Here is a 24,227-nt window from a genome sequence, read left to right as displayed (position 1 = left end):
TCTGTATTTATGACGTCACCAAGAATCTCAGCTCCTCCCCTTACTCTGCCTGGCCCGCCCAGAGACGTTGGCCCGCCAATGAGACACGACCCTGCGAGCGCCACATGTGTGTGTGTGAATACACACACTGTAACGCAAGTGTTTCTTGTCGGTTCTTTGACGTCTCTTGTATTTCCACAACGAGACTGTAGTGGGGGTTATCTGAGCCATGGTTGAGAAGGAATTGGGGGAAAGGAACATTGGCTTTGACTCGCTGAAGTACATGAACTGCGACATGCCGCCGGTTGCCGCGAGGCACCATCGCCCGGCAGCGGGCAGCCGGCAGCAGGCAGCGTCCGGTTCAGTCGACTTCAGGTTGATGTGAAAGTGGAAGAACCAGAGACGTCGCAGAACCCGACAAAGTCGTTTGTGATTCATGATATCGTCTGGAGGCGCACACAGCTTTTGGCCGTGATAATATGTATCATATGATATAAATATCTATGTATTATATGATATTATTTAGATATAGAGCTCCAGGACTGTAACGCAAGTGTTGTACACTTCCTTGTTATTTGAATAACCGTTCTGCTTTTGGTGTTATGGCGCATAACACGTCGGACTCTCGTCTCTGGTATTTCCACAACCAGACTCGTATTGGGGGTTATCTCAGCCAAGGTTGAGAATGAATTGGGGGGAAGGAACTTTGGCTTTGACTCCCTCAAGACCATGAACCACGACAAGGAGGAGAAAGGGATTGTTGGCGGCGAATGTCTCCCGCTTGAGCCCTGCTTCCCGCTGCCGAGGGACCACCGCCGGAGGCGGAGGTGCCTAAGCCCTGCCCGGGAACAATCCCTTTCTCCTCCTTGTCGTGGTTCAGTCTACTTCACATTGATGTGGACTTGGAAGAACCAGGAACGTCGGAGAACCCAACGCGGTCGTTTGAAATTCATAATATCGGCTCACACAGCTTTTGGCCGTGATAATATATATTATATGATATAGATATCTATGTAGGCTATATGATAATATTTAGATATAGAGCTCCAGGACTCCCGTGTGTTCTAGAATATTTACAGAACACGGCTAAAGGCTGTGTGCGCCTCGCCATTGCGATACATCCACTGTAAACAGAGCGCATGGTACCGTGGCTGCAAGCTGCTCAGGGCCACACCCCCACCCTCCTCCTTGACATGCCTCGCTCCTCCTCATTTGCATTATAGCTACAGACACCAAAACAGCGCATTTGGGGGAAGCTCAATGTGCGACTGGCTCGGAGTGGCTGTAACTCTGCACCACGGCTGAATTTCGGGAACGTCTTTGAATACTGTGTTAGTTGCCCACTAATACCTATATTAAAGAATACATAAAATAGCATGTCATGGGACCTTTAAACGCAGGCTTTGACCAAGAGAACTTCCGCCCCATGTGATCGGGAGGTGGCCAGTGGACCCCCTTCTCCCTCTTTGGCAAAGCCCCCTGTTGTTCTATGGGCCAAAACGTGTTCCATATATATGCATAATCATTTCATAATCATGACTAATGTACGGCCCTCTAGACAGGCACATGATGCCTGCTCCGATACGGCCAACGCTTGAGAACCCCGCTCTGGCCGTCTCCATTCCTGGTCCTATCAAAGGCCTCTAAGCCTGCTCCCTGCCCGGGCCTGGCCCTCGGTGGGGCAGACTCACCTCCGGAGGCATGCCTTGCTCATAGTGCTCATGGAGACCCAGGGGGTGCTGGAGGAGCTTCCTCTCCACCGCGGCGACCCTCTGGCGACGTCTCCGCTGGGCGCCGCTCTGTCTGGAGAGGCAGGCCGGCTCTGCGGGGGTCCGTCGGCCGGTCCGGTCCCTTGGTCTACTGCTGAGGAGCACGGGCCCCACCCCCCCATCGGACCCCAGCCCCCCGCCTGGCTCCACCCCCCCTCTGGGCCCCACCCCCCCACCGGACCCCACCCCCCCCCCACCGGACCCCAGCCCCCCGCCTGGCTCCACCCCCCCGCCCGGCCCCCCCTCGGTGCCCTCTTCTTCCCCGCCACCAGCTTCCACCGGGAGGTTGAGGAAACGCCATCGGCTGGCGTCCAGGGCGGGCTTCTGGCGCCCGGCGGCCTTGAGGTACTTGACCTGCAACCGCTCCTGGAACCTGAGGACCAATCCCTGGTTACACTCATGCTGACACGCAGAAATAAACAACAGCGGGCTGCAGTGTGCAGTGTTTAGACTTAGTGAAGCTGCGTCTCTATCTCATCCCTATCAGAGCGCAGGCCTCGGAGCTGCTGTGATTTGATTGGCCTATCAGCGAGGAGAAGGGCTTCACGATGTCCCGGAACATGTATGCCTGTTCCTGATGCTGCAGAAACAGGCACACAAACGTTTCTAAGAGTGAATGGTTTGAGTTAATCGACGAAAATAATAAAGGACAGCACTCAAGTGAATAGTGCAGAAGGATAAAAGGAAAGGAGCTATCACTCACACGGGACGGAGCACTTGCCCCGCGGGGTTAGCCAGTGGATCCATCCTAGAGCCGGTTGGTTGATAATCGGAAGGTTGATAGTTCGATCCCCGGCTCTTCCTAGCTGAGTGTCGAGGTGTCTATGATCTAGACGCCTAAAACTGACTGCTCATGACGAGCTTTGGATAAAAGCGTCACCAAATAATCCCAAATAATGGGAATTACTGGGCATTGAACGCGTTATCTGACCGCGGCACCTCTGTATGCGCTCCTCTGGTGTGTTTCTGTAGCCATGGCGACCAGGGGCCGAACGGAAACGGCTCTATTTTGTTGTGATATGATATTGTATATATATGTATATATATGTGTGTATAATATAATATTCATATTTATTATCAGATCTATACAGAGAACATTAGCAATCATTTCGTCCCTCCCACCCAAGGAGGTCTCTGCTCCCGTCGCACTATATGTTTCTGACCGCCATCGAGATATGTTCCTGTAGTGTTGCCCGTAGGCGGATGGATATCAGGTGAGTGTCGAGAGTTAAATCGTAAAACATATCAAAGTAAAGGCTCTCTCTTCATTCCTACGTACGCTAATCAATAAATATCCTAATCAAGCCGTCTGGTCGGTGTGGTTTCGGCGTTGACCACTAGAGGCCCCCTTTGGGTAGAGCAGCAGCCTACCGAACACAACTACACACGCACGCGCACACGCACATGCCCACGCTGGGGCCTCTCGTCACGGTTCCAAACACACCGGGGTCCACATGACATGACCAGACTCAATAGTCCCTTACTGGATCCCCTGCGGCGACTCACTAGGAAAACGATCTGAATGCATTCATCAGTGAACTGGTTTCTGTTCCGTCTGAGCAGAGCCTGAATCAGCTTCACAAAGTGTGTGTTCGGCCTCTGACGTCACCGCCGGGGCTGCCTGTTGTACTCCGAACCAGCCTTTTAGCAGCTGGCCCTGGGTCAGGCTCACTGCGGTCCCTCTGTGCTGTTTGTGAAGCTTTACAGTGCATTACAAGACTACTTTGAGTCCACATTGTGACTGTGGGGCCATGAGGTCTAACTTCAGCTGGTCCCCTCCTAGATACTGCCCTGATGGGGTCTGGCGCCCGTGGGACAGGTGTTTCTAGCTCGGTGAAGAATGTCAGTTACACAATTAGTTGGTTTATTGTTTTATCTGAAAACCTGGAGGTACTTTATTGCAGTTTTATCTTTTGTTTGGAAATGTTTTGACAAATGGAAATGATTTGACAAAGTACTCTGTAACCATGTTTTGACATGGTTACAGAGTACTGTTTTATAATGGGGACACATTCACCCAGGACTCTCCTGAACTCAGCCTGACCTTCGCCCGGCCACCTGCTTTGACCCGTGGCCGAGCCACCCACGTGCCAAACCTGGAGGTCTGCTGTGAGCCGGCCTGCTGTGAGCCGGTCTCTGTGAACCCCCCTGCTGTGAGCCGGTCTCTGTGAACCCCCCTGCTTGGAGCCGGTCTCTCTGAGCCGGTCTCTCTGAGCCGGTCTCTGTGAGACGGTCCCGAGGCGCTGGTCAAACCCATCATGGGAGGACCCTCACTGGTGGTTCTGACATGTTGAGGTCCAGGAGCTCTGAGGTCCTGCTGCTTTCTAATCTCGTGAGACGTCTCTTGTGAGATGTGTTTTGGTGTCATTTTACTGACTAGCAAGCCCTAAAAACATAAAGTAGTATCGCTGCGTCGCCTTTCACCAGGAAGTCACATGGTGAGTTCTGGCAGTCCTGACAGGGTGTTTGTGTTCCAATCGGCCTTTATCCGACCCCTGTGTCCCCACATTGTGAAGTGGGGCTTCCTCCAATAGATTCTTTAATACACAAACAAACATGGCAGTAAAGAGCGTAGCACGGCCTTCATTTCCCTCCTCAGACTTTCTACTTGTCACTGACACGACGCCGCCAAACAATGGGTGGAAGCCACAGCGTTGTCCAGGACATGTTTTTGTTTGGAGGTCCCAGGATCGGAGTGCATGCTGCGGGGGAGAGTGGGTGAGAGGGCGCCTGGAGGGGGAGGAGATCCTCAGAACTGGGGGAGGAGAGTCCAGACGCCTGGTTCATACCACATGATGTGGACTCCTGTTGGGCTGGGTTCCTCTGTGGTTCAGGTTCAGGAACCCTTTGAAACGCACCATTGGACATGTCAACCAACTGTGACCAAATCAATAAAGTGGTCCATTTGGTCCCCGACTGACCCCTGACCCTTCAGCTGTCCTCATTTCTCCTCTGAGTGCTTCTTCCTCCTGGACCCTGTTCTTCACATCCTTCCCTGAAGGTGGTTCCTCTCCCTCGCTCAAAGGATTCCATGCATGATGACCGTTGTCACAGCTCCCTCCCTGACTGTTACATAAGCCTGCTGGACCCAGCCCTCCTCTCTCTCACTTCACTCCTTATGGAGGAATGAAAGGGTTGTGCATGGTATGGTGCGGTCGCATTAACCCCTTCCTGCCTCTGGAACAATGGCCGCCTGTCTCCTGTACGGAGTCAGGAGGGTGGGAACGGCTGGGACCCCCCCCCCCCCCTAAGTGGGCCCAGTGAAGCCCCCCCCCCCCACCAGGGAAATACAAATAAACTGAACCATTGTTAAGTTCCTCCAGAGGCCTTGAAGGAGCCTCTGCAGCTCTCTACCCAGACGTAGAGAGATGGGAGGTCACTTTGCGTTAGGTCGCGTCGAGGCGATTCTAGGAAGGCAAACCCAAACATTGCTGAGAAGCATGTTTGTATTTATAACCGGGAGCAAATTAAACCCTAGATCGTACGCACAATCCATGTCTACTGGGAGTCATGGATTCTGTTCTTTCTCCAGCAGAGTTTGACTCTCTTCTGTACGTTCCTTTGAGCAGTCTGATTATCTCCTAGGTTCTCCAGGAATGGAACCGACACAAATCACCCCCCCGCCCCCCCGCCCCCCCGCCCCCCCCGCCCCCCCCCCGCCCCCCCCCGCCCCCATGGCAGGCAGGCAGGTTAGCGGCAGGGCCGGTGCATTAATCACCCCCCCTGAAAGGCCTCGTCTGGCCCCCTCCCCACAGCTCAGCCTGGGCTCCGGCCCCCGCCCGCCAGACGCCCTCCCTGGCGGGGCCCGTACCAGGAAGGGAGGCCCCTGGGGGGGGGGGGCTGTCTGTTGACCCAGCACCCGGCCCGGGCTCAAGGGAATGTGAACATTCTGCTGGTCTGGGGTCAGGAGATGTGGTGCCATGCAGGAGGACTGGGGTCAGGCCTGGGACCGGGGGTCACCTGGACCGGGGGTCAGGCCTGGGACCGGGGGTCACCTGGACCGGGGGTCACCTGGACCGGGGGTCAGGCCTGGGACCGGGGGTCACCTGGACCGGGGGTCACCTGGACCGGGGGTCAGGCATGGGACCGGGGGTCAGGCCTGGGACCGGGGGTCACCTGGACCGGGGGTCAGGCCTGGGACCGGGGGTCACCTGGACCGGGGGTCAGGCCTGGGACCGGGGGTCACCTGGACCGGGGGTCACCTGGACCGGGGGTCAGGCCTGGGACTGGGGGTCACCTGGACCGGGGGTCAGGCCTGGGACCGGGGGTCACCTGGACCGGGGGTCACCTGGACCGGGGGTCAGGCCTGGGACCGGGGGTCACCTGGACCGGGGGTCAGGCCTGGGACCGGGGGTCAGGCCTGGGACCGGGGGTCACCTGGACCGGGGGTCAGGCCTGGGACCGGGGGTCACCTGGACCGGGGGTCACCTGGACCGGGAGTCAGGCCTGGGACCGGGGGTCACCTGGACCGGGGGTCAGGCCTGGGACCGGGGGTCACCTGGACCGGGGGTCACCTGGACCGGGGGTCAGGCCTGGGACTGGGGGTCACCTGGACTGGGGGTCAGGCCTGGGACCGGGGGTCACCTGGACCGGGGGTCACCTGGACCGGGGGTCACCTGGACCGGGGGTCAGGCCTGGGACTGGGGGTCACCTGGACCGGGGGTCAGGCCTGGGACCGGGGGTCACCTGGACCGGGGGTCACCTGGACCGGGGGAGGTCTCTGTTGGGCTTCATGACAGCTGGAGGCGGCAGCAGACCAGCCCCGGGTGTTTTGGACGGTTCCATTCTTAAGGGCTGATTATGGCTCCACATCGCCGCAACGCAAGGGGCTTACGGACCCCCACGTCCTTGCGGACCCTCCTTGCGTCCAGCGCAAGGGCCTGACGTTCGCATCCCAAAACTTGTATCCTTGCGTCGAGGCGAAGCAGCAGCAAGGGCTGTGATTGGTCCACTCACTCAAATAGGATGCAGAACCAAAAGAGGTTGACGACTGCATGGCAGCGTCTGCGTGGTCCTTGCGTAGCGTCAGACCTGCAGCTGGTGGTATCCACAGAAATGGTATTAATCAGGAATAGCACTGAGTTGGTTAGTAAGCTAGTACTAGTACAGTAGTAGCAGTATAGTATTAGTTTGTTAGTACGGGTAAGTTAGCAAGGTAGTTATTTAGGCAGGTATATTCTTACGCCACACCTTGACACATTTGTCCAATATTTTACAGCTAAACGCATGAACTTCTGCCCCCCGTCTTGAGGACATAGCATCTGGCGTCTGCAGGTGTTTTTCTTCAGCTATGGACATGAAGCCTGCGCCCCTCCCCGCCCCAGGGTTTGTTCATCGACAGGTTAAACGGCTCTGCGGCCACTCGGACTCTGAAACACTGCTGCTCATCGCAGCTCATAACCGTTTCTGTGGTAGCAGCCGTAAGACACTACTGTAGTAGCAATAGTATCTTACTACCTGCTGTAGTAAGATAGCGGCTACTATTAAATTAGTTATGATTCTCGGGCATTGCCTTGTTGTTTTCATCATTAGTGTCAACAAAGGAAAAGGGGGCGGTCTGTGTGTTGAATAATATTCAGAAGTTTGGCAGTTATCAGCTACTGTTCAGCTTTCAAATCTGAATCATCCTACCACATTCTCCTCCCCTTACCACTGAGGGGCTGTAAAGTTAAATCACAAACTATTTGGGTTAAGGAGCTTATCTTTACAGTCCGTCACACTCCGCTGCAGAATACCACCATTCAACCGTTGCATAAATGTAAATGTATGCGGTCTATGAAATTGTTCCCAGGTCCACTTCCTCTGAGATAACAGGATTGTTAAAATGTTCCCTTTTCTGTGTGGTTTATGAACGGCGGCTGAAGAGGACACTAGCATGATGCTATTGTTGTTAGCTTGCCGTTAGCCCCTAAAGGACATACTTTAGGACATGTAGGAGAGAAATGGACGATCGGTCCTCTGGTCCACTTTTATCATATGACTATAACATGCTGAGTCTGGAGGATTTACGCCTCTGTCACGACCAGGGGATAATTTAATTCACTAACTTGTGACTGAACATTGTACCGGTATAAATGCAGCTATTGTTTTGACCTATGGTCCTGTCTGCGAGGTGTGATGCTATTGGTGCAGCTATGGTGGAGAGGTTAGAAAGGGTGATACGTTACGTTAGACTAGAGGGAGTGATACGTTAGAGAGAGTGATACGTGTGTACTGTCTCCACAATGGAGGGCTTGTGGACTGCAGACAATATAGGGGAGAAAGTTTTTTATTTGTTACTAAATAATTGACCCTCCTTAGAATAAGAGTGTCCTTGTTTGGGGATGTTTGATGGGGGTTGACTCCAGACCAGGGCGAAGGTAGGCTTAATGACGAGAGGCAAACACAGTAAGGTAAACAACGGCTGCTGGGACGCAGGGTGGCGTAGAAGATGGCCGCCGGCTCGATGAGCATAACGAGTTGAACCGTGTCACCCCCCCGCCCCCCCCACCCTCCACCCTCCTCCGTCAGACACAATGTGGCTGTGTTGCTATTGTCCTCCACCCCCCATCACTTTACTGGAGCATTTTCTTTTTTTTGCTGCTGTTGTTTAAACAGCTGCCCCCGTACCCCCCACAGAGCCCAGCACAATGAGGTACGCCCGGCCTCACTAACGGCCACTTCCTCCGCTTCAAAGCCCTCATGTTCCATACTTTATGAATGGATGAGGTATGGGGGTCACTGTCTACAGTCTACAAAGGCCTCTTTTTGGCAGGATGTCCCTGATCCAGTCCAGGCCTCCTAGCCCTAGAGGAGCAGTATATGGCATGCTGTGGTGCTGTGCTGGCAGCTGTCAGCCCACCGCGCCCTGTGGCTCTCCGGGTCCGTCGCCCCCTGGAGCACAGGTGTTGTGAGTAAACAGCCCCCCGCCCTCAGGTCCTATTTCAGTTAAAGGGGCGATGCTGGGACTCACATTCCGAGGGATACGAACCCTGACCCTCACAGCCTGGTCAGAGTGGGAACGATACCTCTGCTGTGAGGGTGGATCTGCATCAACAGCACCGTGTGATGTTTACGTCGTCTGCCTGCTGCTCCGGCTGTTATAACCTCCTTTAGATCACTCGATTCCCCTTCATGCTTTATGATTACAGTCACAGTTTCCCTGATCCCAATAAGCTCTGGATGCTGCAGGACCAAAGAGGTGTGCACCATTTAGGAAGATATGGAAAGGCAGCACATATCTTATTGTTTGTTTTTGCTCTTATATATTTACTGATTATATTATATTATTATTATTATTATTGTTATGTGTCTTCAGTAAATACAAGTAAATTCCCCCTCAAGTCAAGGACATGAGTTCCGCCGCAGTCTGCTGCCATCTCTCTCTCTCTCACACACACACACACACACACACACACACACACACACACACACACACACACACACACACACACACACACACACACACACACACACACACACACACGCACACACACACGCACACACACACACGCACACACGCACACGCACGCACACACACGCACGCACACGCATGCACACACGCACACACGCTGCATTCACCGGCGACTCCTTTATATTAGCCACGCCCAGAAATCAGTCGATGAAATTTAACATCACACTGAACACGGATTGGACGCGTCTGACCAATCCAACACGGAGGGGGTGTGGTATCAGAATGGTCCGTCTCAGAGCAGCCAATGGGGAGAGGGCAGAGTCTCACACGTCCCTTGCGATTGGTCGGCTGCGTCGAACAGCGCATCGCGGAGCCCCCCCCGCTGAACCGTTAAAGGGACAGGAAGGGGGGCGAAGAGACTCGGAATGTTTCTCACAGTAACGGGCTGTTGCTGAACAGATTGTTTCAAAATATGTAAACGGCCCAGTATTTCAGTCCTATGACGAGTTGGCAGAATGAGCCTAATAGAGTCAGGGTTTAAAACCATTAAGGGTAATTGTCCACCGTGACTCCTCACTACGACATGCTCACTGTTCACTACTACGAGCACGTGTCAATCAGCTTATGCTGCTAATTCATTCATAAGATCCATGAAGTCCTCCAACCCCCAATACCAGCATGTCTATCCTCTGTGGTTATATGAAAACATGCTTGCGAGAATGTGTGTGTGTGTGTGTGTGTGTGTGTGTGTGTGTGTGTGTGTGTGTGTGTGTGTGTGTGTGTGTGTGTGTGTGTGTGTGTGTGTGTGTGTGAGAGAGAGGGTTAGGTTAGGAAAAAACAGTATTTTTTAACAATATAAATGGAATAAAAATCTCCAATTCTATGTGGTGCTCTATGAGGTCCAGATGAACGGTTCAGAAGAATTGTTCAGATGAGTGACATCAGCTCCTCTCGTCTCCTCCGGAGGGCGGAGGGGGCCGGACCATAGCTCCCCCCCCCCTCTGCTCATAACCAGTGTCTCCTCCCAGCAGTAAGTCGACTCCCATTAGCCGCAGCCCACCGTGTGGACCAGCACCACACCAGACCTCCTCTCAGACCTCCATTCAGGACACATTACGGAGGACTGGGACGGGTTCGTTTCAGTTTCAGGTCCTCACGGTAGAAGTACGCATCGGTTCTCTGGGTGAACCACCGGGCATGTGTCGTTCGTAGCGGTTACTCTGAATACACGACCTGCGGTTCTCTCCCCAAGTTCTGGTCCTTCGTGAGACTCTTCCCATCATGGCTCGGAGATCGTGTGCTATCTACGCGACGGGGATCGTGTCCGCTCATCTGCTGGTGGTTGGGATCGTTCTTCTCGTGGCTCAAGTCTTCCAGACCATGATCCACAGCCGGCTCAAGAAGGTGAGGCTCCTTGCTCTCATTCTCTATCTGAAGCGCTACGGTTCGAGCTTCGTGGCTCCATGGCTTCGTGGCTCCATGGCTTCGCTGCATATAACCAACACCTAATTTGAGACACAATCGGTGTTCTTCGATTGATATGTATATCCTGCAGCTCCATGACGTAGAACCTCAGTGTTAGACGGTTACCGGTGTTTGGTGATACCGGTGTTTGGTGATCCCGCCTCGGTGTAAGGGGGGGTTACCGGTGTTTGGTGATCGAACCTTAGCCTCAATGAGTTCCGCAACCATGTAGGAGATGTGCTGCAACATTTGCAATAGGATTTTTACTGGTAAATATGCCCGTTTTGAGGGTTACTGGTCGAGGAAGGGGGGCTTGTACACACACGACCCGAGGGGTGGGGGACGGGAGGCGGTGACTCTCATACACTCGGTGTGTGTGTGTGTGTGTGTGTGTGTGTGTGTGTGTGTGTGTGTGTGTGTGTGTGTGTGTGTGTGTGTGTGTGTGTGTGTGTGTGTGTGTGTGTGTGTGTGTGTGTGTGTGTGTGTGTGTGTGTGTGTGTGTGTGTGTGTGTCGTGGTGGGACTAGATCTTGGTGACACAGGTTTAAGCGATGTCTGTTCGGTAGACTAACATGTCGATGACTGGTCGGTTCCCGATCTCATCCACAGAGGAGAGGAAATTGAGGAGTATTTGAGAGTCAGCGGGCGACCAGAAGTGATGTGGGCAGCGATTACAGAAAATGACAGCGTCCCTAATCCGGCTGCCACAGTATTCCGCTGAATTAAGTGTGCTTAGAAGTCTCCTTAATCTGATGCTGCTGGGTCCTTCCCTAATGATGAGGCTAGCTGTGAGAGAGAGACACACACACACACACACACACACACACACACACACACACACACACACACACACACACACACACACACACACACACACACACACACACACACACACACACACCATTCTTGCCTATGTGAACTGGGCGTGACACCACTTAAGATGTGTGTGTGTGTGTGTGTGTGTGGAATTCAACGGAGTTCTTAGCCTGGGGACAGGATTTCTGTGAAGTTGTTGTCTCAGCTGAGCTTTCATTGTGCTCTGAGCAAGGACAGAATACTTTTACCTTCTTCAGCAAATAAATGTATATCTTGATACCATAGATACTGAACATGGAGTCGCGATGACTGTTGTTTCGGGTCTTAACGCTGGTCTGTAATAATGCATTGACCTTATTGCGTTACACAGTCTATAAGTCTGGATTCCCCCTGAGGGCTGAAGTCCCGGGGAGGTGATGTGTGTCTTAGAGTTGTTGTGTTCATAAGGCCTACTTCAATAGATTCACAACGCATTGGGACAAAATGATTTTTCCCAAAGTAGGACACGATAGCCTTTGTATGGCTGGGTAAAACATATTGGGACAAAAACAATAAATAAGCGGAGCACACACCCCCCCCCGCCCACAGAACCACCCAAAGAACACATCCCCCCCCCGCCCACAGAACCACCCAGAGAACACAGTCCCCCCTGCCCATGACCCGTTATCTCCCGGGTCCGGTGAAGGTCTCCTCAACCTTGGGTGTTGTGTTCATGCAGCAGAAGGTCTGTGGGAGGCCTTGGTCTTCAAGGGGATGGCGATAAGACCCCCCCCCCCTGGGTCAGGCGGCCCTGATGTTGTTTTGATGGACAGTTGCGCAAACAGCTCTCTGTCGTCACATGACTGGACATTTCTGTGCTCTGTCCGCGGCCGACGCAGAACGCGGACTGGGAAGTTGAGGTTTGTGACATAGTTCCTCATTGTGTCACGTTTCCATGACTCTGCTGGGGGTCAGAGGTCAGATCATAACCTCCCCACCTGGTCGTCTGGTCCCAGAGCTCCGCTGGTCTCCTCTCCACATCGCCTGGCGTCACTGCCCAGACCGCCGTCCTCAGAGGAGGGGATCCCCCAGACCCCCGCTCTGCTCCTCTCCTCTCCCCTCTTCTCCTGTCTCCTCTCTCCTCTCCTCTCCTCTCCCCTCCTCTCCTCTCTCCTCCTCTCTCCTCTCCTCCTCTCCCCTCCCCTCCTCTCTGCTCCTCTCCTCTCTCCTCCTCTCTGCTCCTCTCTCCTCTCCTCTCCTTCTTTCCTCCTCTCCCCTCCCCTCCTCTCTGCTCCTCTCCTCTCCTCTCTCCTCCTCTCAGCTCTCCTCTCCTCTCCTCTCTCCTTCTCTCCTCTCTCCTCCTCTCCTCTCCTTCTCTCCTTCTCTGCTCCTCTCTCCTCTCCTCCTCTCTCCTCTCCTCCTCTCCTCCTCTCTCCTCCTCTCTCTTCTCCTCTCCTCTCTCTTCTCCTCTCCTCCTCTCCTCTCCTTCTTTCCTCCTCCCCCCTCCCCTCCCCTCCTCTCCTCCCCTCCCCTCTCCTTCTTTCCTCCTCCCCCCTCCCCTCCCCTCCTCTCCTCCCCTCCCCTCTCCTCTCCTCTCTCCTTCTCTCAGCTCTCCTCTCCTCTCTCCTCTCTCCTCTCTTCTCTCCTCTCTCTTCTCTCCTCCTCTCTGCTCCTCTCTCCTCTCCTCCTCTCTCCTCTCCTCCTCTCCTCCTCTCTCCTCCTCTCCTCTCCTTCTTTCCTCCTCCCCCCTCCCCTCCCCTCCTCTCCTCCCCTCCCCTCTCCTCTCCTCTCTCCTCCTCTCAGCTCTCCTCTCCTCTCCTCTCTCCTTCTCTCCTTCTCTCCTCCTCTCTCTCCTCTCCAGTGCTCTGTGCTCCCTGAGCCCGCTGTCTGGACCTCGGGTCACGTCCGAGTCTACTGGGGATAAAACAACATCTAAATGAACACTGATGATTGAATGTGATTCCCCTGCGTTCGGTTCCATGTTCCTACCACATCCTGTGGGGACGTTGGGTCGGGGGTGGCCACCGGTTGGTGCTGGGTAGTGGGCTGCCTGGCCGTGGGTCCGCCGTGGGGCCTGACGGGAGGGGAGGAACACTGTCGGAGCAGGTCGTCAGGGGCCGCCAGGCGGAGCAGTCGGGAACCACACCCCCACTGGGCCGGCCTCTGACGGGCCGGCCTCCACTGGGGCGGCCTCCACTGGGCCGGCCTCTGACGGGCCGGCCTCCACTGGGGCGGCCTCCACTGGGCCGGCCTCCACTGGGCCGGCCTCCACTGGGGCGGCCTCCACTGGGGCGGCCTCCACTGGGCCGGGCGGCCTCCACTGGGGCGGCCTCTGACGGGCTGCACCTCGCTGCACTCGGGGAGAGCTCCATGGGGGGGGGGGAGTTGATCCAGATGGTTTGATAAATGTGAAGCACGTAGCTTTAGAGGTACGAGAGCACAGAGCTGTAACTGGGCGGGTAGTGCATCTATACAAGCTGAGGTAGTAGTCTATAGGCTGTAGTCTTTATACACATTGTTAGCCTATGTAGTTAGCCTATATGTAGTTAGCCTATGTGTAGTAGCTAATAGTAGTAGCTAATATGTAGTAAAGCTATATGTTGTAGCCTATATTTAGTTTTCCTATATCTAGTAGCTCATATAGTTAGCCTCTATGTATTAGCCTATATAGTTAGCCTATATGTAGTTATGAAATATCTAGTAGCTCATATAGTTAGCCTCTATCTATTAGCCTATATAGTTAGCCTATATGTAGTTATGAAATATCTAGTAGCTCATATAGTTAGGCTTTATGTAGTAGCTAATATTTTGTAGCCAATATGTAGTTATCCTATATCTAGGAGCTCATATGTTGGCCTCTATGTTGTAGCTAATATTTTGTAGCTAATATGTAGTGGCTTCTATTTAGTAGCTTTTAACTAGTTTTCGTAATTCGTAGCAGCTAATGTTTTGTAGCCAGTATATAGTTAGCCTATAGGTAGCAGTCCTATTGTATTGACAGTTCTTATCCGGTTAAAGTGAGGCAAACAGCCCGTCCTGCTTTGTGTGACACGCTACTGACTCAACACTTCTCGGGTCTTTCTGTTGAAATGACGGCAGCACTTTGATAAACATCTGCAGTTATGAAACCTCATGGCAGAGAGCACTGGCTCTCTGGCGCTGGGTGGAACCATCAGGTCACGTCTTTTAAACATTGCCCTCGGGGAGCTAATGTTTGTTTTGTTATGTGTGGCGGAACCGGTTTGGACAGTTTACTTTGAAGGCTTTATTCAAACGCACGCTCGCACGCACGCACGCACACGCACGCACACGCACGCGCACGCACGCACACGCACACGCACGCACACGCACGCACCCACGCACGCACACGCACGCACACACGCACACGCACACACACACGGTCCGTTGTTCTCACCCTGCGCCTCTCGCTCCCCAGGAGATCACGCTGACGGAGAAGAGTCAGATGTTCGAGTCGTGGAAGAACCCCCCTCCCCCGGTCTACATGGAGTACTACTTCTTCAACGTCACCAACCCAGAGGTCTTCATCAACGGGGGGAAGGCTGCCCTCAAACAGATCGGACCCTACACCTACAGGTAGGGGTCCAGACCCTTAGTACTGACCCTACAGGTAGGGGTCCTGACCCTTAGTACTGACCCTTCAGGTAGGGGTCCTGACCCTTAGTACTGACCCTACAGGTAGGGGTCCAGACCCTTAGTACTGATCCTACAGGTAGGGGTCCAGACCCTTAGTACTGATCCTACAGGTAGGGGTCCAGACCCTTAGTACTGACAATACAGGTCCAGACCCTTAGTACTGATCCTACAGGTAGGGGTCCAGACCCTTAGTACTGACAATACAGGTCCAGACCCTTAGTACTGATCCTACAGGTAGGGGTCCAGACCCTTAGTATTGACCCTATAGGTCCAGACCCTTAGTACTGATCCTACAGGTAGGGGTCCTGACCCTACAGGTAGAGGTCCTGACCTCTCAGTACTGATCCTACAGGTAGTGGTCCAGACCTCTCAGTACTGATCCTACAGGTAGGGGTCCTGACCCTTAGTACTGATCCTACAGGTAGGGGTCCAGACCTCTCAGTACTGATCCTACAGGTAGGGGTCCAGACCTCTCAGTACTGATCCTACAGGTAGGGGTCCAGACCTCTCAGTACTGATCCTACAGGTAGGGGTCTTGACCCTACAGGTAGGGGTCCTGACCCTACAGGTAGGGGTCCTGACCCTTAGTACTGATCCTACAGGTAGGGGTCCAGACCTCTCAGTACTGGCCCAGAATCAGTATGAGGTCGTCTCCCAGAGAAGCGGTGACGTAGCTGTAATCTGTGAATGACCAAACCTCATATCAAGGACACGGTGTCGGGACACGCTGTCGGGACACGCTGTCGGGACACGGTGTCTCACAGAGGAAACAGGAAGTAGGCCGGGTTCCCCCGCATGACTCCCTTCAGGGAATCACCGCTGAAGGGTCCCGGAGCCAAAGGCTGTTTAGGTACTGGACCGGCCCCGTGTTGGGAACGTCCTGTTATTGAGGAACCCCAACCCCAACCCCAGTAGGGTTAGGGTTGGGTTCCTGACAGAGGAACACTGAGGAACCCCAACCCCAACCCCAGTAGGGTTAGGGTTGGGTTCCTGACTGAGGAACCTAACGTTGGGGTTGGGTTCCTGACAGAGGAACACTGAGGAACCCCAACCCCAACCCCAGTAGGGTTAGGGTTGGGTTCCTGACAGAGGAACACTGAGGAACCCCAACCCCAACCCCAGTAGGGTTAGGGTTGGGTTCCTGACAGAGGAACACTGAGGAACCTAACGTTGGGGTTGGGTTCCTGACAGAGGAACACTGAGGAACCCAACCCCAACCCTACGGTTGGGTTCCTTAATGTTCCTAACAGAGGAACACTGAGGAACCTAACCCCAACCCCAGTAGGGTTAGGGTTCCTGACAGAGGAACACCTAACCCTTACACATTACTAACCCCACTAGGGTTAGGAACACTAACCAAAGTGGCGTAAAGGGTTCTATGTACGACTTGTACGTATATGTTCTAAACCTAACCCCACCTTCTCCACCCCAGGGAGTACCGACCCAGGGAGAACGTGACCTTCCTGGAGAACGGTACCAAGCTGTTCGCCCTGAACCCCAAGAGCTTCGTCTTTGTTCCTGAGAAGTCTTGCGGGGACCCCGAGGTGGACCTGCTCAGGACCATCAACATCCCCTTCGTGGTAGGTGGCTTCACGTACGCTCTGGGTTCCCGTCGATTGGCCGACGAGCATGTGTTGATAAACCGTGCTGAGCTCGGCTGATTGGCTCATCCGGGGCCCCGCCCCCCTCTGGCCCCGCCCCCATGCCCTTCGAGGATGTTGTTGTCAGCTAGCGTTACAATCAGTGAGGTGCTGCGATCACAGAGGGGAACACCACGAACCCAACGCTACTGACCGCTACCTGTCCTCTCACTCACTCATTACCACCATGTTGTCCTCCGCTAATGACCACTTCCTGTCCTCTCACTCACTCATTACCACCATGTTGTCCTCTGCTAATGACCACTTCCTGTCCTCTCACTCACTCATTACCACCATGTTGTCCTCTGCTAATGACCACTTCCTGTCCTCTCACTCACTCATTACCACCATGTTGTCCTCTGCTAATGACCGCTTCCTGTCCTCTCACTCACTCATTACCACCATGTTGTCCTCTGCTAATGACCACTTCCTGTCCTCTCACTCACTCATTACCACCATGTTGTCCTCTGCTAATGACCACTTCCTGTCCTCTCACTCACTCATTACCACCATGTTGTCCTCCGCTAATGACCACTTCCTGTCCTCTCACTCACTCATTACCACCATGTTGTCCTCTGCTAATGACCACTTCCTGTCCTCTCACTCACTCATTACCACCATGTTGTCCTCTGCTAATGACCACTTCCTGTCCTCTCACTCACTCATTACCACCATGTTGTCCTCTGCTAATGACCACTTCCTGTCCTCTCACTCACTCATTAACACCATGTTGTCCTCTGCTAATGACCACTTCCTGTCCCCCCAGGCGGTGACCAACGAGCTGAACCAGTACCCCTTCCTGCTGCGCTCGCTGGTCTCCATGTTCATGAACTCGGTGGGCATCGAGCTCTTCATGACGCGCACCGTCCACGAGATCCTCTGGGGGTTCAAGGACCCCCTGCTGTCCCGCATCCACGCCATGCGGCCAGAGGTGGACGACACCTTCGGCCTCATGTGGAAGGTGAGCCGGCTGGGGGCCGCGGGGCTGGGGGCCGCGGGGCCGGGGGCCGCGGGGCCGGGGGCCGCGGGGCCGCGGGCCGCAGGGGCTGGGGGCCGCGGGGCTGGGGGCCGCGGGGCCGGGGGCTGGGGGCCGCGGGGCCGGGGGCTGGGGGCCGCGGGGCTGGGGGCCGCGGGGCTGGGGGCCGGGGGCCGCGGGCGTGGGGAAGGGGGGGAGAGACGACGGGAGATGAGCTGCTCTGGTTCTAGACGCGGAGCTTGAACCTCAGTCAGGAGTCTAGGGGGCGTACGGCTAAAATAGACGAGTCTGTTCAGCGTCTCCAAGTAACTAAACAACAAGTAAATGTACCGCAACAGCAGCGGAGGAGCGGCTGAAGAGGAAGTGATACTGGCTGACGCTGGAGGCCTGACTTCCTGTTTGTGTTGTCAAGGCTCCTGTTTGTTACTGCCTGGAAGGTCCCAGGTTGATGACCCCAGGTGACCCCAGGTTGATGACCCACAGGTCGTCAAGCCTGTAGAACTGATGGGATATGAAATGATTACTAATGAGATCCAAGTATTGAATCAAAGATCTCCAGATGACGTCCACCTGGGCTCCGTGCACATGGTGGCTCGACCTACCTTCATAACTCAACAACATCCCCGCAAAGAATCCTCTTCTTTTGGGATTTCAAGCAGTATAAATTCTTCACAATCTGAGCTTTAAGATCCTTTAGAAAATCAATGTTTTTCTTCATGTTTAAACGACGTGAAACGTCCAAGTTTTGTTGTGGTTTGCTGTTGTTTAGCAGACGTGGTGGAATGAGTTGGGACCGGACGTGTTCAAACAGGCGCTGCCTCACGCTGCTGGCAGCTGCACGCTTTAACCCTTTCTCTCCCTGCACAGAAAAATGGAACCCATGAAGGGGAGTTTGTGTTCTACACCGGAGAGCAGAACTACATGGACTACGGGAAGATCGACACCTGGAACGGCCTGAGGTACGCAGCCCCGTGTCTCCTGTCTGCTGGACAGCTTCTGTGCAGCTCTGTTTCCACAGGCTTGCTCGCCCGCCCAGACCTGACCTGATGAGTCTGTTTGGATAGCACCACGTCTGTTTGCTGTGGCCAAGTATTCAAAGGCTCCCGACCTCAACCTGGTCTCCTAGCACGGCCGCTTCACGACCTTTAACCCTCTTATCTCCTCCAATCACCTAGGGAGATGTCGTGGTGGTCGTCCAATCAGAGCAACATGATCAACGGAACGGACGGCGCTGTCTTCCACCCGCTGATCAACCGGAACGAGCTGCTTTACATCTTTGCTGCAGACCTCTGCAGGTAGGAATACTGTGTGTGTGTGTGTGTGTGTGTGTGTGTGTGTGTGTGTGTGTGTGTGTGTGTGTGTGTGTGTGTGTGTGTGTGTGTGTGTGTGTGTGTGTGTGTGTGTGTGTGTGTGTGTGTGTGTGTTGTAGGATTGATTGGGGGTTGCATCAGGCCGTAGACTCTGTAACACGAGTACTGATAAGGGGGGGGGGGGGGGGGGGGGGGGGGGGTTATTGACTCTGTAAGGTGTGTCCTTGCTACTCTACTGGGCGGGGCCAGGGCTCCAGGACACGCCCCCAGAAGCTCCCCTGGCAGCAACATCTCTTACTCACTCGATGGTTAAAGAAGTTTCTTCATGTGACAGTCTGTCACATGAAGAGCATAGAGACACGTGGAGGTCCACTAACGCCAGCCCCCCCCCCCCCCAGGTCCATCCACCTGGGCTACGTGAAGGATGTGGAGGTAAAGGGCATCCAGGCCTTCCGCTTCGCGCCGCCCGCCGACGTCCTGATGAACCCCACGGACAACCCCGCCAACCAGGGCTTCTGCGTCCCGGCCGGAGACTGCCTGGGCACCGGCGTGCTGAAGGTCAGCGTCTGTCGAGAAGGTAGGACCCCCACCGGCCTCTGACACGAGACCCCCCCAGAGAGCTAGACCCCCCAGAGAGCTAGACCCCCCCCAGAGAGCTAGACCCCCCAGAGAGCTAGACCCCCCCAGAGAGCTAGACCCCCCCAGAGAGCTAGACCCCCCCCAGAGAGCTAGACCCCCCCCAGAGAGCTAGACCCCCCCCCAGAGAGCTAGACCCCCCCAGAGAGCTAGACCCCCCCCCAGACAGGTAGACCACAGACTAGTCAGATATAGGACCAGAGGAGATGAACAGAAACATAAGCGGTGATGAGGGGGGGGATGAGGAGGGGGTGAGGGGGGGGTGAGGAGGGGGTGAGGAGGGGGATGAGGAGGGGATGAGGAGGGGGTGAGGAGGTTGAGCTGGAGGCCACAATACAGAGTAATGAATAACCCGCCAGGTTACCGGACTAACCCGCCAGGTTACCAGACTAACCCGCCAGGTTACCAGACTAACCCGCCAGGTTACCAGACTAACCCGCCAGGTTACCAGTCTAACCCGCCAGGTTACCAGTCTAACCCGCCAGGTTACCGGACTAACCCGCCAGGTTACCGGACTAACCCGTCCAGGTTACCGGACTAACCTGCTAGGTTAACAGACTAACCCGTCCAGGTTACCGGACTAACCTGCTAGGTTAACAGACTAACCCGTCCAGGTTACCAGACTAACCCGTCCAGGTTACCAGACTAACCCGTCCAGGTTACCGGACTAACCTGCTAGGTTAACAGACTAACCCGTCCAGGTTACCGGACTAACCCGTCCAGGTTACCGGACTAACCTGCTAGGTTAACAGACTAACCCGTCCAGGTTACCAGACTAACCCGTCCAGGTTACCGGACTAACCCGTCCAGGTTACCGGACTAACCTGCTAGGTTAACAGACTAACACGTCCAGGTTACCAGACTAACCCGTCCCGGTTACCAGACTAAACCGTCCAGGTTACCGGACTAACCCGTCCAGGTTACCAGACTAACCCGTCCAGGTTACCGGACTAACCCGTCCAGGTTACCGGACTAACCTGCTAGGTTAACAGACTAACCGTGGAGTTGTCTCCACCAGGCGTGTCTGCGCCCCCCCCCCTAACCCGACTGTCCCCCCTGCAGGCGCCCCCATCGTGGTCTCCTTCCCCCACTTCTACCAGGCAGACCCCAAGTACATCAACGCTGTGGAGGGCATGACCCCCAACAAGGAGGACCACGAGACCTACCTCGACCTGCAGCCGGTAAGAGCCAGCCTGGAGGGGCTGGGGGCCTGGGGGGCTGGGGGCCTGGGGGCCTGGGGGGCCTTGCTATCAGCCTGCCTGGGGTTAATGCGTTCACTCTGTCGGTACTCTGTTGGTACTGGTTCATGGATGTACGTGTTCTAGATGTTCAGTATTCCATTGTGCCGATGCTCTCCTGGTTTAAGGCCGGCCTGTGGGTCACTGGTGTGTTGTGTGAGGTCGTCTCAGAAGGATGAACCGACCTGTAGCCGAGGGTTTAACGATGGCCTTGTGCTCAGTGGGGTTAGGGTTAGGCTTATGCACCGTGACCCCTGACCCCTCTGAAGACCCCTTCTCCCTGTCCCCTCAGACCAGCGGAGTGCCTATCCGGGCCTGTAAGAGAGCGCAGCTCAACATCATCGTGAAGAGGGTCAAAGGTTTCCCGTGAGTTGAACCTCCAGCCTCATATCTGCCGTCTGACCCTGTGACCTCTGACCCTGTGACCTCTGACCCCCTATTGATGTTCCCGCTCTCTGTCTTACAGAAAAACTAAATTAATCCACGAAACCATTTTCCCCATCATGTTCGTCAATGAGGTGAGACCCCAAACAGCAGCGTTCGTTAACATGCACACACCTACACCTACACCTACACCTACACCTACACACACACACACACACACACACACACACACACACACACACACACACACACACACACACACACACACACACACACACACCTACACCTACACCTACACCTACACCTACACCTACACACACCACACCACACCACACCACACACACACACCCCACCACACACACACACACACACACACCCCTCCACCACACACACACACACCACACACACACCCCTCCACCACACACACACACACCCCTCCACCACACACACACACACCCCTCCACCACACACACCCCTCCACCACACACACACACACCCCTCCACCACACACACACACACACCCCTCCACCACACACACACACACCCCCCTCTCCCCTCTGACTCCTCCCCTCTGACTCCTCCCCCAGACGGCCACCATCGACGATGACTCTGCGTCTCAGATGCGGACGCTGCTCCTCATCGTCACGCTGGTCTCCAACTTCCCGCTCCTCATCATCGCCATGGGCCTCATCCTGCTGCTGGTCCTCGTCGTCCTCTTCTGCCGGAACCGCCAGAGAAAGGTAGGCCCCGCCCCCTGTCCATGCCCTCTGTCCCCCCGCCCCCTGTCACCCGCCCCCTCCCCCCTGTCTCCCCTCCCCCTGTCTCCCCTCCCCCTATCCCCCCGCCCCCTGTCTCCCCTCCCCCTCCCCCCCAACCCCTTGTGTATGCTACATTAGCAGCGTTAGCTCCTGGGGTTGTAGGGTGTAGATGCATGTGGATATGAAGCAGACAGACGTGCATCGACCGTACTAACTGATCTAAGCTAACCACTGAGCTGTCTGCATGCTAGCTAACACCACGCATGCTCCCTGAGCGCTGAACAGCATCACGTTCAACTTAATTCATTTGTTTCAACCGTGGATCAAATTTGTGTATTTTCTGACAGTCAAAGTTATTTTAGATGTATATTTATAGCTCTCCCTAGGAGGGAGTTCAGCTAATTCCCCTTTTTGTCCGTACTGGCCTGTAGATGAGCCAGTCCCGGTGCTACGGCAAAGTGCATCGGTCTTTGTAGCCTGCAGCTCGTTGCGTATCGCTGTTTGTCTGAGCTCGGTCAACGACCTCCAGGGAGCGATGGGGTACTAGCGGTCACTGGCCCCAGGTCAATGACCCCCATACGATAGGGGTCACTGGCCCCAGGTCAATGACCCCCATACGATGGGGTACAGTAGGGCTTTAACTGAAGAGGCTAGTTGACCTGTTCTGTGTGGGTTAGACACCGCTGCTAATTAGCATTTAAGACGTGATTGAAATGTGATCTGATTTTTTTATAATTTTGTAACCCCCCCTTTTTTTCCCTTCTGTTTTAGAATGAAGTAAAGCGTATTGATTTTAATGAAGCTTTTCATTCTTTTGCTGTAAGTCCTCATTTTTGCCTTGTTTGCTGTTATTCTCTATAATTTGATATTGGTTCTTTGCTTGTTTTGTATTCAATTCTCCTTATGGGCATAGCGTGTCTTCATGTGTAATCTCATTACTGTAAACCTTGTTATTGGGCATGGTCCATTCAGCACATTGGTTCTGTTCTTAAAACATTTGTTTCAAAGTTACTTTCCTCATTCTTACTGTCAGTGAAGTCGTTGTTGTTGTTGTTGTGATGCATGAGAAGCCCCTCCCCCACTGCGGCTGGGAGCCAATCCCCTGCCGCCCCTGCTAACTTCCTGTGTGCGTCCGGCATCTCTTCCTGTGCAGACGACCAAGGACGACCAGGCCTACACGCAGGTCAGCGACAAGCCTGAGGAGCCCTCAGAACCCCCCCACAGCGGCCAGCCCCCCCGCAACGGCTCCTACATCGCCATGTCTCCTGTGGAGGCGCAGAAGTGCTGATGTCCCGGGAAGGCCACCGCTGGGGGGGGGGGTCCTAGACTAGTCTGATGAGGGGGGGGCTATGGGGGGGGGGGTATGCATTGGGATACGACCCCCACCTCCCCTCTCAGTGTCACCCCCCCCCCCCCCCCCCCCCCCCCCCCCCCCCCCTCCCTGGGACGCCTCTGCCTTACCTGCTGAGAACGGCCTTCTGTCGGACATCACCATTCAACCCCTCCCCCCCGGCCCTGGGGGCTCCCCGTGGGGTGGGGGGGGAGGACTCGTCTGGGCCACATGAGCCGGTACCAACGGGCTCCGAGCAGACGGACAGTATTCTAACGGACGGACTGCTCCCTCTGTCTCCGCCTCCCCCGCTGTCTCCCCCTCTCTCCCCCTCTCTCCCCCTCTCTCCCCCGTCCTTCATCTTTCAAGGGCAAGCCCGCTAAACTAGAAGGAGGGGCTTAAAGCCCCGCACTGCTCACAGGACCCCTGGGTGACCCCTAATGTGGACCATATCATTTCACTCACTCTAGAGGAGGACGCTCTGGCCTATGCAGACGTTTCCCCCCAAACAGATATTCCCCTCGTCCTTCAGCGACCGCATCAGTGTGGGCTTCCTTCCATTTCACTTCTCCAGAACACTCGTGTAAAGTCGAATCATTTCAAATTGTAACGGGCAGAACACTCAGAAGACCTACAAGGGAGACCAGAGTCTCTCTGCCTTACGTCTCCGTGTGGTCCTACCGGTCAGCTGGAACAGCTGCTGTCTAGTTTTTGTATTGTACATATGTGAGGGGACGGCGGGCCGAACCAGGCGAGTGCAGGTCCCCCGTTTCCTTTAGAGTTGTTCCTCTGTTCCAGAGAAAGCACAATTGGGTTAAAGAGGGGCTTCTAAAAAGAGAAGGCCGAGGGCCCTCCAGCTGGGGCTAGCAGACTGCTAGCAGGCCGCTAGCAGGCCGCTAGCA

General features: G+C 54.8%; 1 protein-coding gene across 2 annotated transcripts; it reads left to right on the top strand.

The window, feature by feature from the left end:
- Positions 1 to 10,170: 10,170 nt before the first annotated feature.
- Positions 10,171 to 23,336, top strand: scarb2a (scavenger receptor class B, member 2a). Of its 2 annotated transcripts, XM_056602763.1 has the most exons (13): positions 10,171 to 10,545; positions 14,836 to 14,993; positions 16,486 to 16,633; positions 17,460 to 17,654; positions 18,537 to 18,628; positions 18,845 to 18,964; positions 19,378 to 19,556; positions 20,678 to 20,796; positions 21,146 to 21,219; positions 21,320 to 21,371; positions 21,825 to 21,977; positions 22,767 to 22,814; positions 23,149 to 23,336. In XM_056602763.1, exons 1-13 carry the CDS (start codon positions 10,423 to 10,425, stop codon positions 23,281 to 23,283), a joined length of 1,596 nt encoding a protein of 531 aa, XP_056458738.1. In that variant the 5' UTR covers positions 10,171 to 10,422; the 3' UTR covers positions 23,284 to 23,336. The 2 variants fall into 2 exon arrangements, with proteins under 2 accessions (XP_056458738.1, XP_056458739.1); XM_056602764.1 differs by lacking the exon at positions 22,767 to 22,814 and having other exon boundaries at positions 23,149 to 23,335.
- Positions 23,337 to 24,227: the final 891 nt, after the last annotated feature.

This window comes from Gadus chalcogrammus, chromosome 11 (assembly GCF_026213295.1).
Source record: "Gadus chalcogrammus isolate NIFS_2021 chromosome 11, NIFS_Gcha_1.0, whole genome shotgun sequence".
In the NCBI taxonomy this organism is placed as follows: Eukaryota; Metazoa; Chordata; class Actinopteri; order Gadiformes; family Gadidae; genus Gadus; species Gadus chalcogrammus.
This window is presented reverse-complemented; position numbering and strand designations above follow the sequence as displayed.

Bases quoted from the DNA above. Each gene is read 5' to 3' on its own strand.
- scarb2a (XM_056602763.1), top strand. From the start codon at position 10,423: ATGGCTCGGAGATCGTGTGCTATCTACGCGACGGGGATCGTGTCCGCT. The intron at 10,546-14,835 runs GTGAGGCTCCTT...CTCGCTCCCCAG, and splicing joins TCCACAGCCGGCTCAAGAAG to GAGATCACGCTGACGGAGAA. The intron at 21,220-21,319 runs GTGAGTTGAACC...TCTGTCTTACAG, and splicing joins AAGAGGGTCAAAGGTTTCCC to AAAAACTAAATTAATCCACG.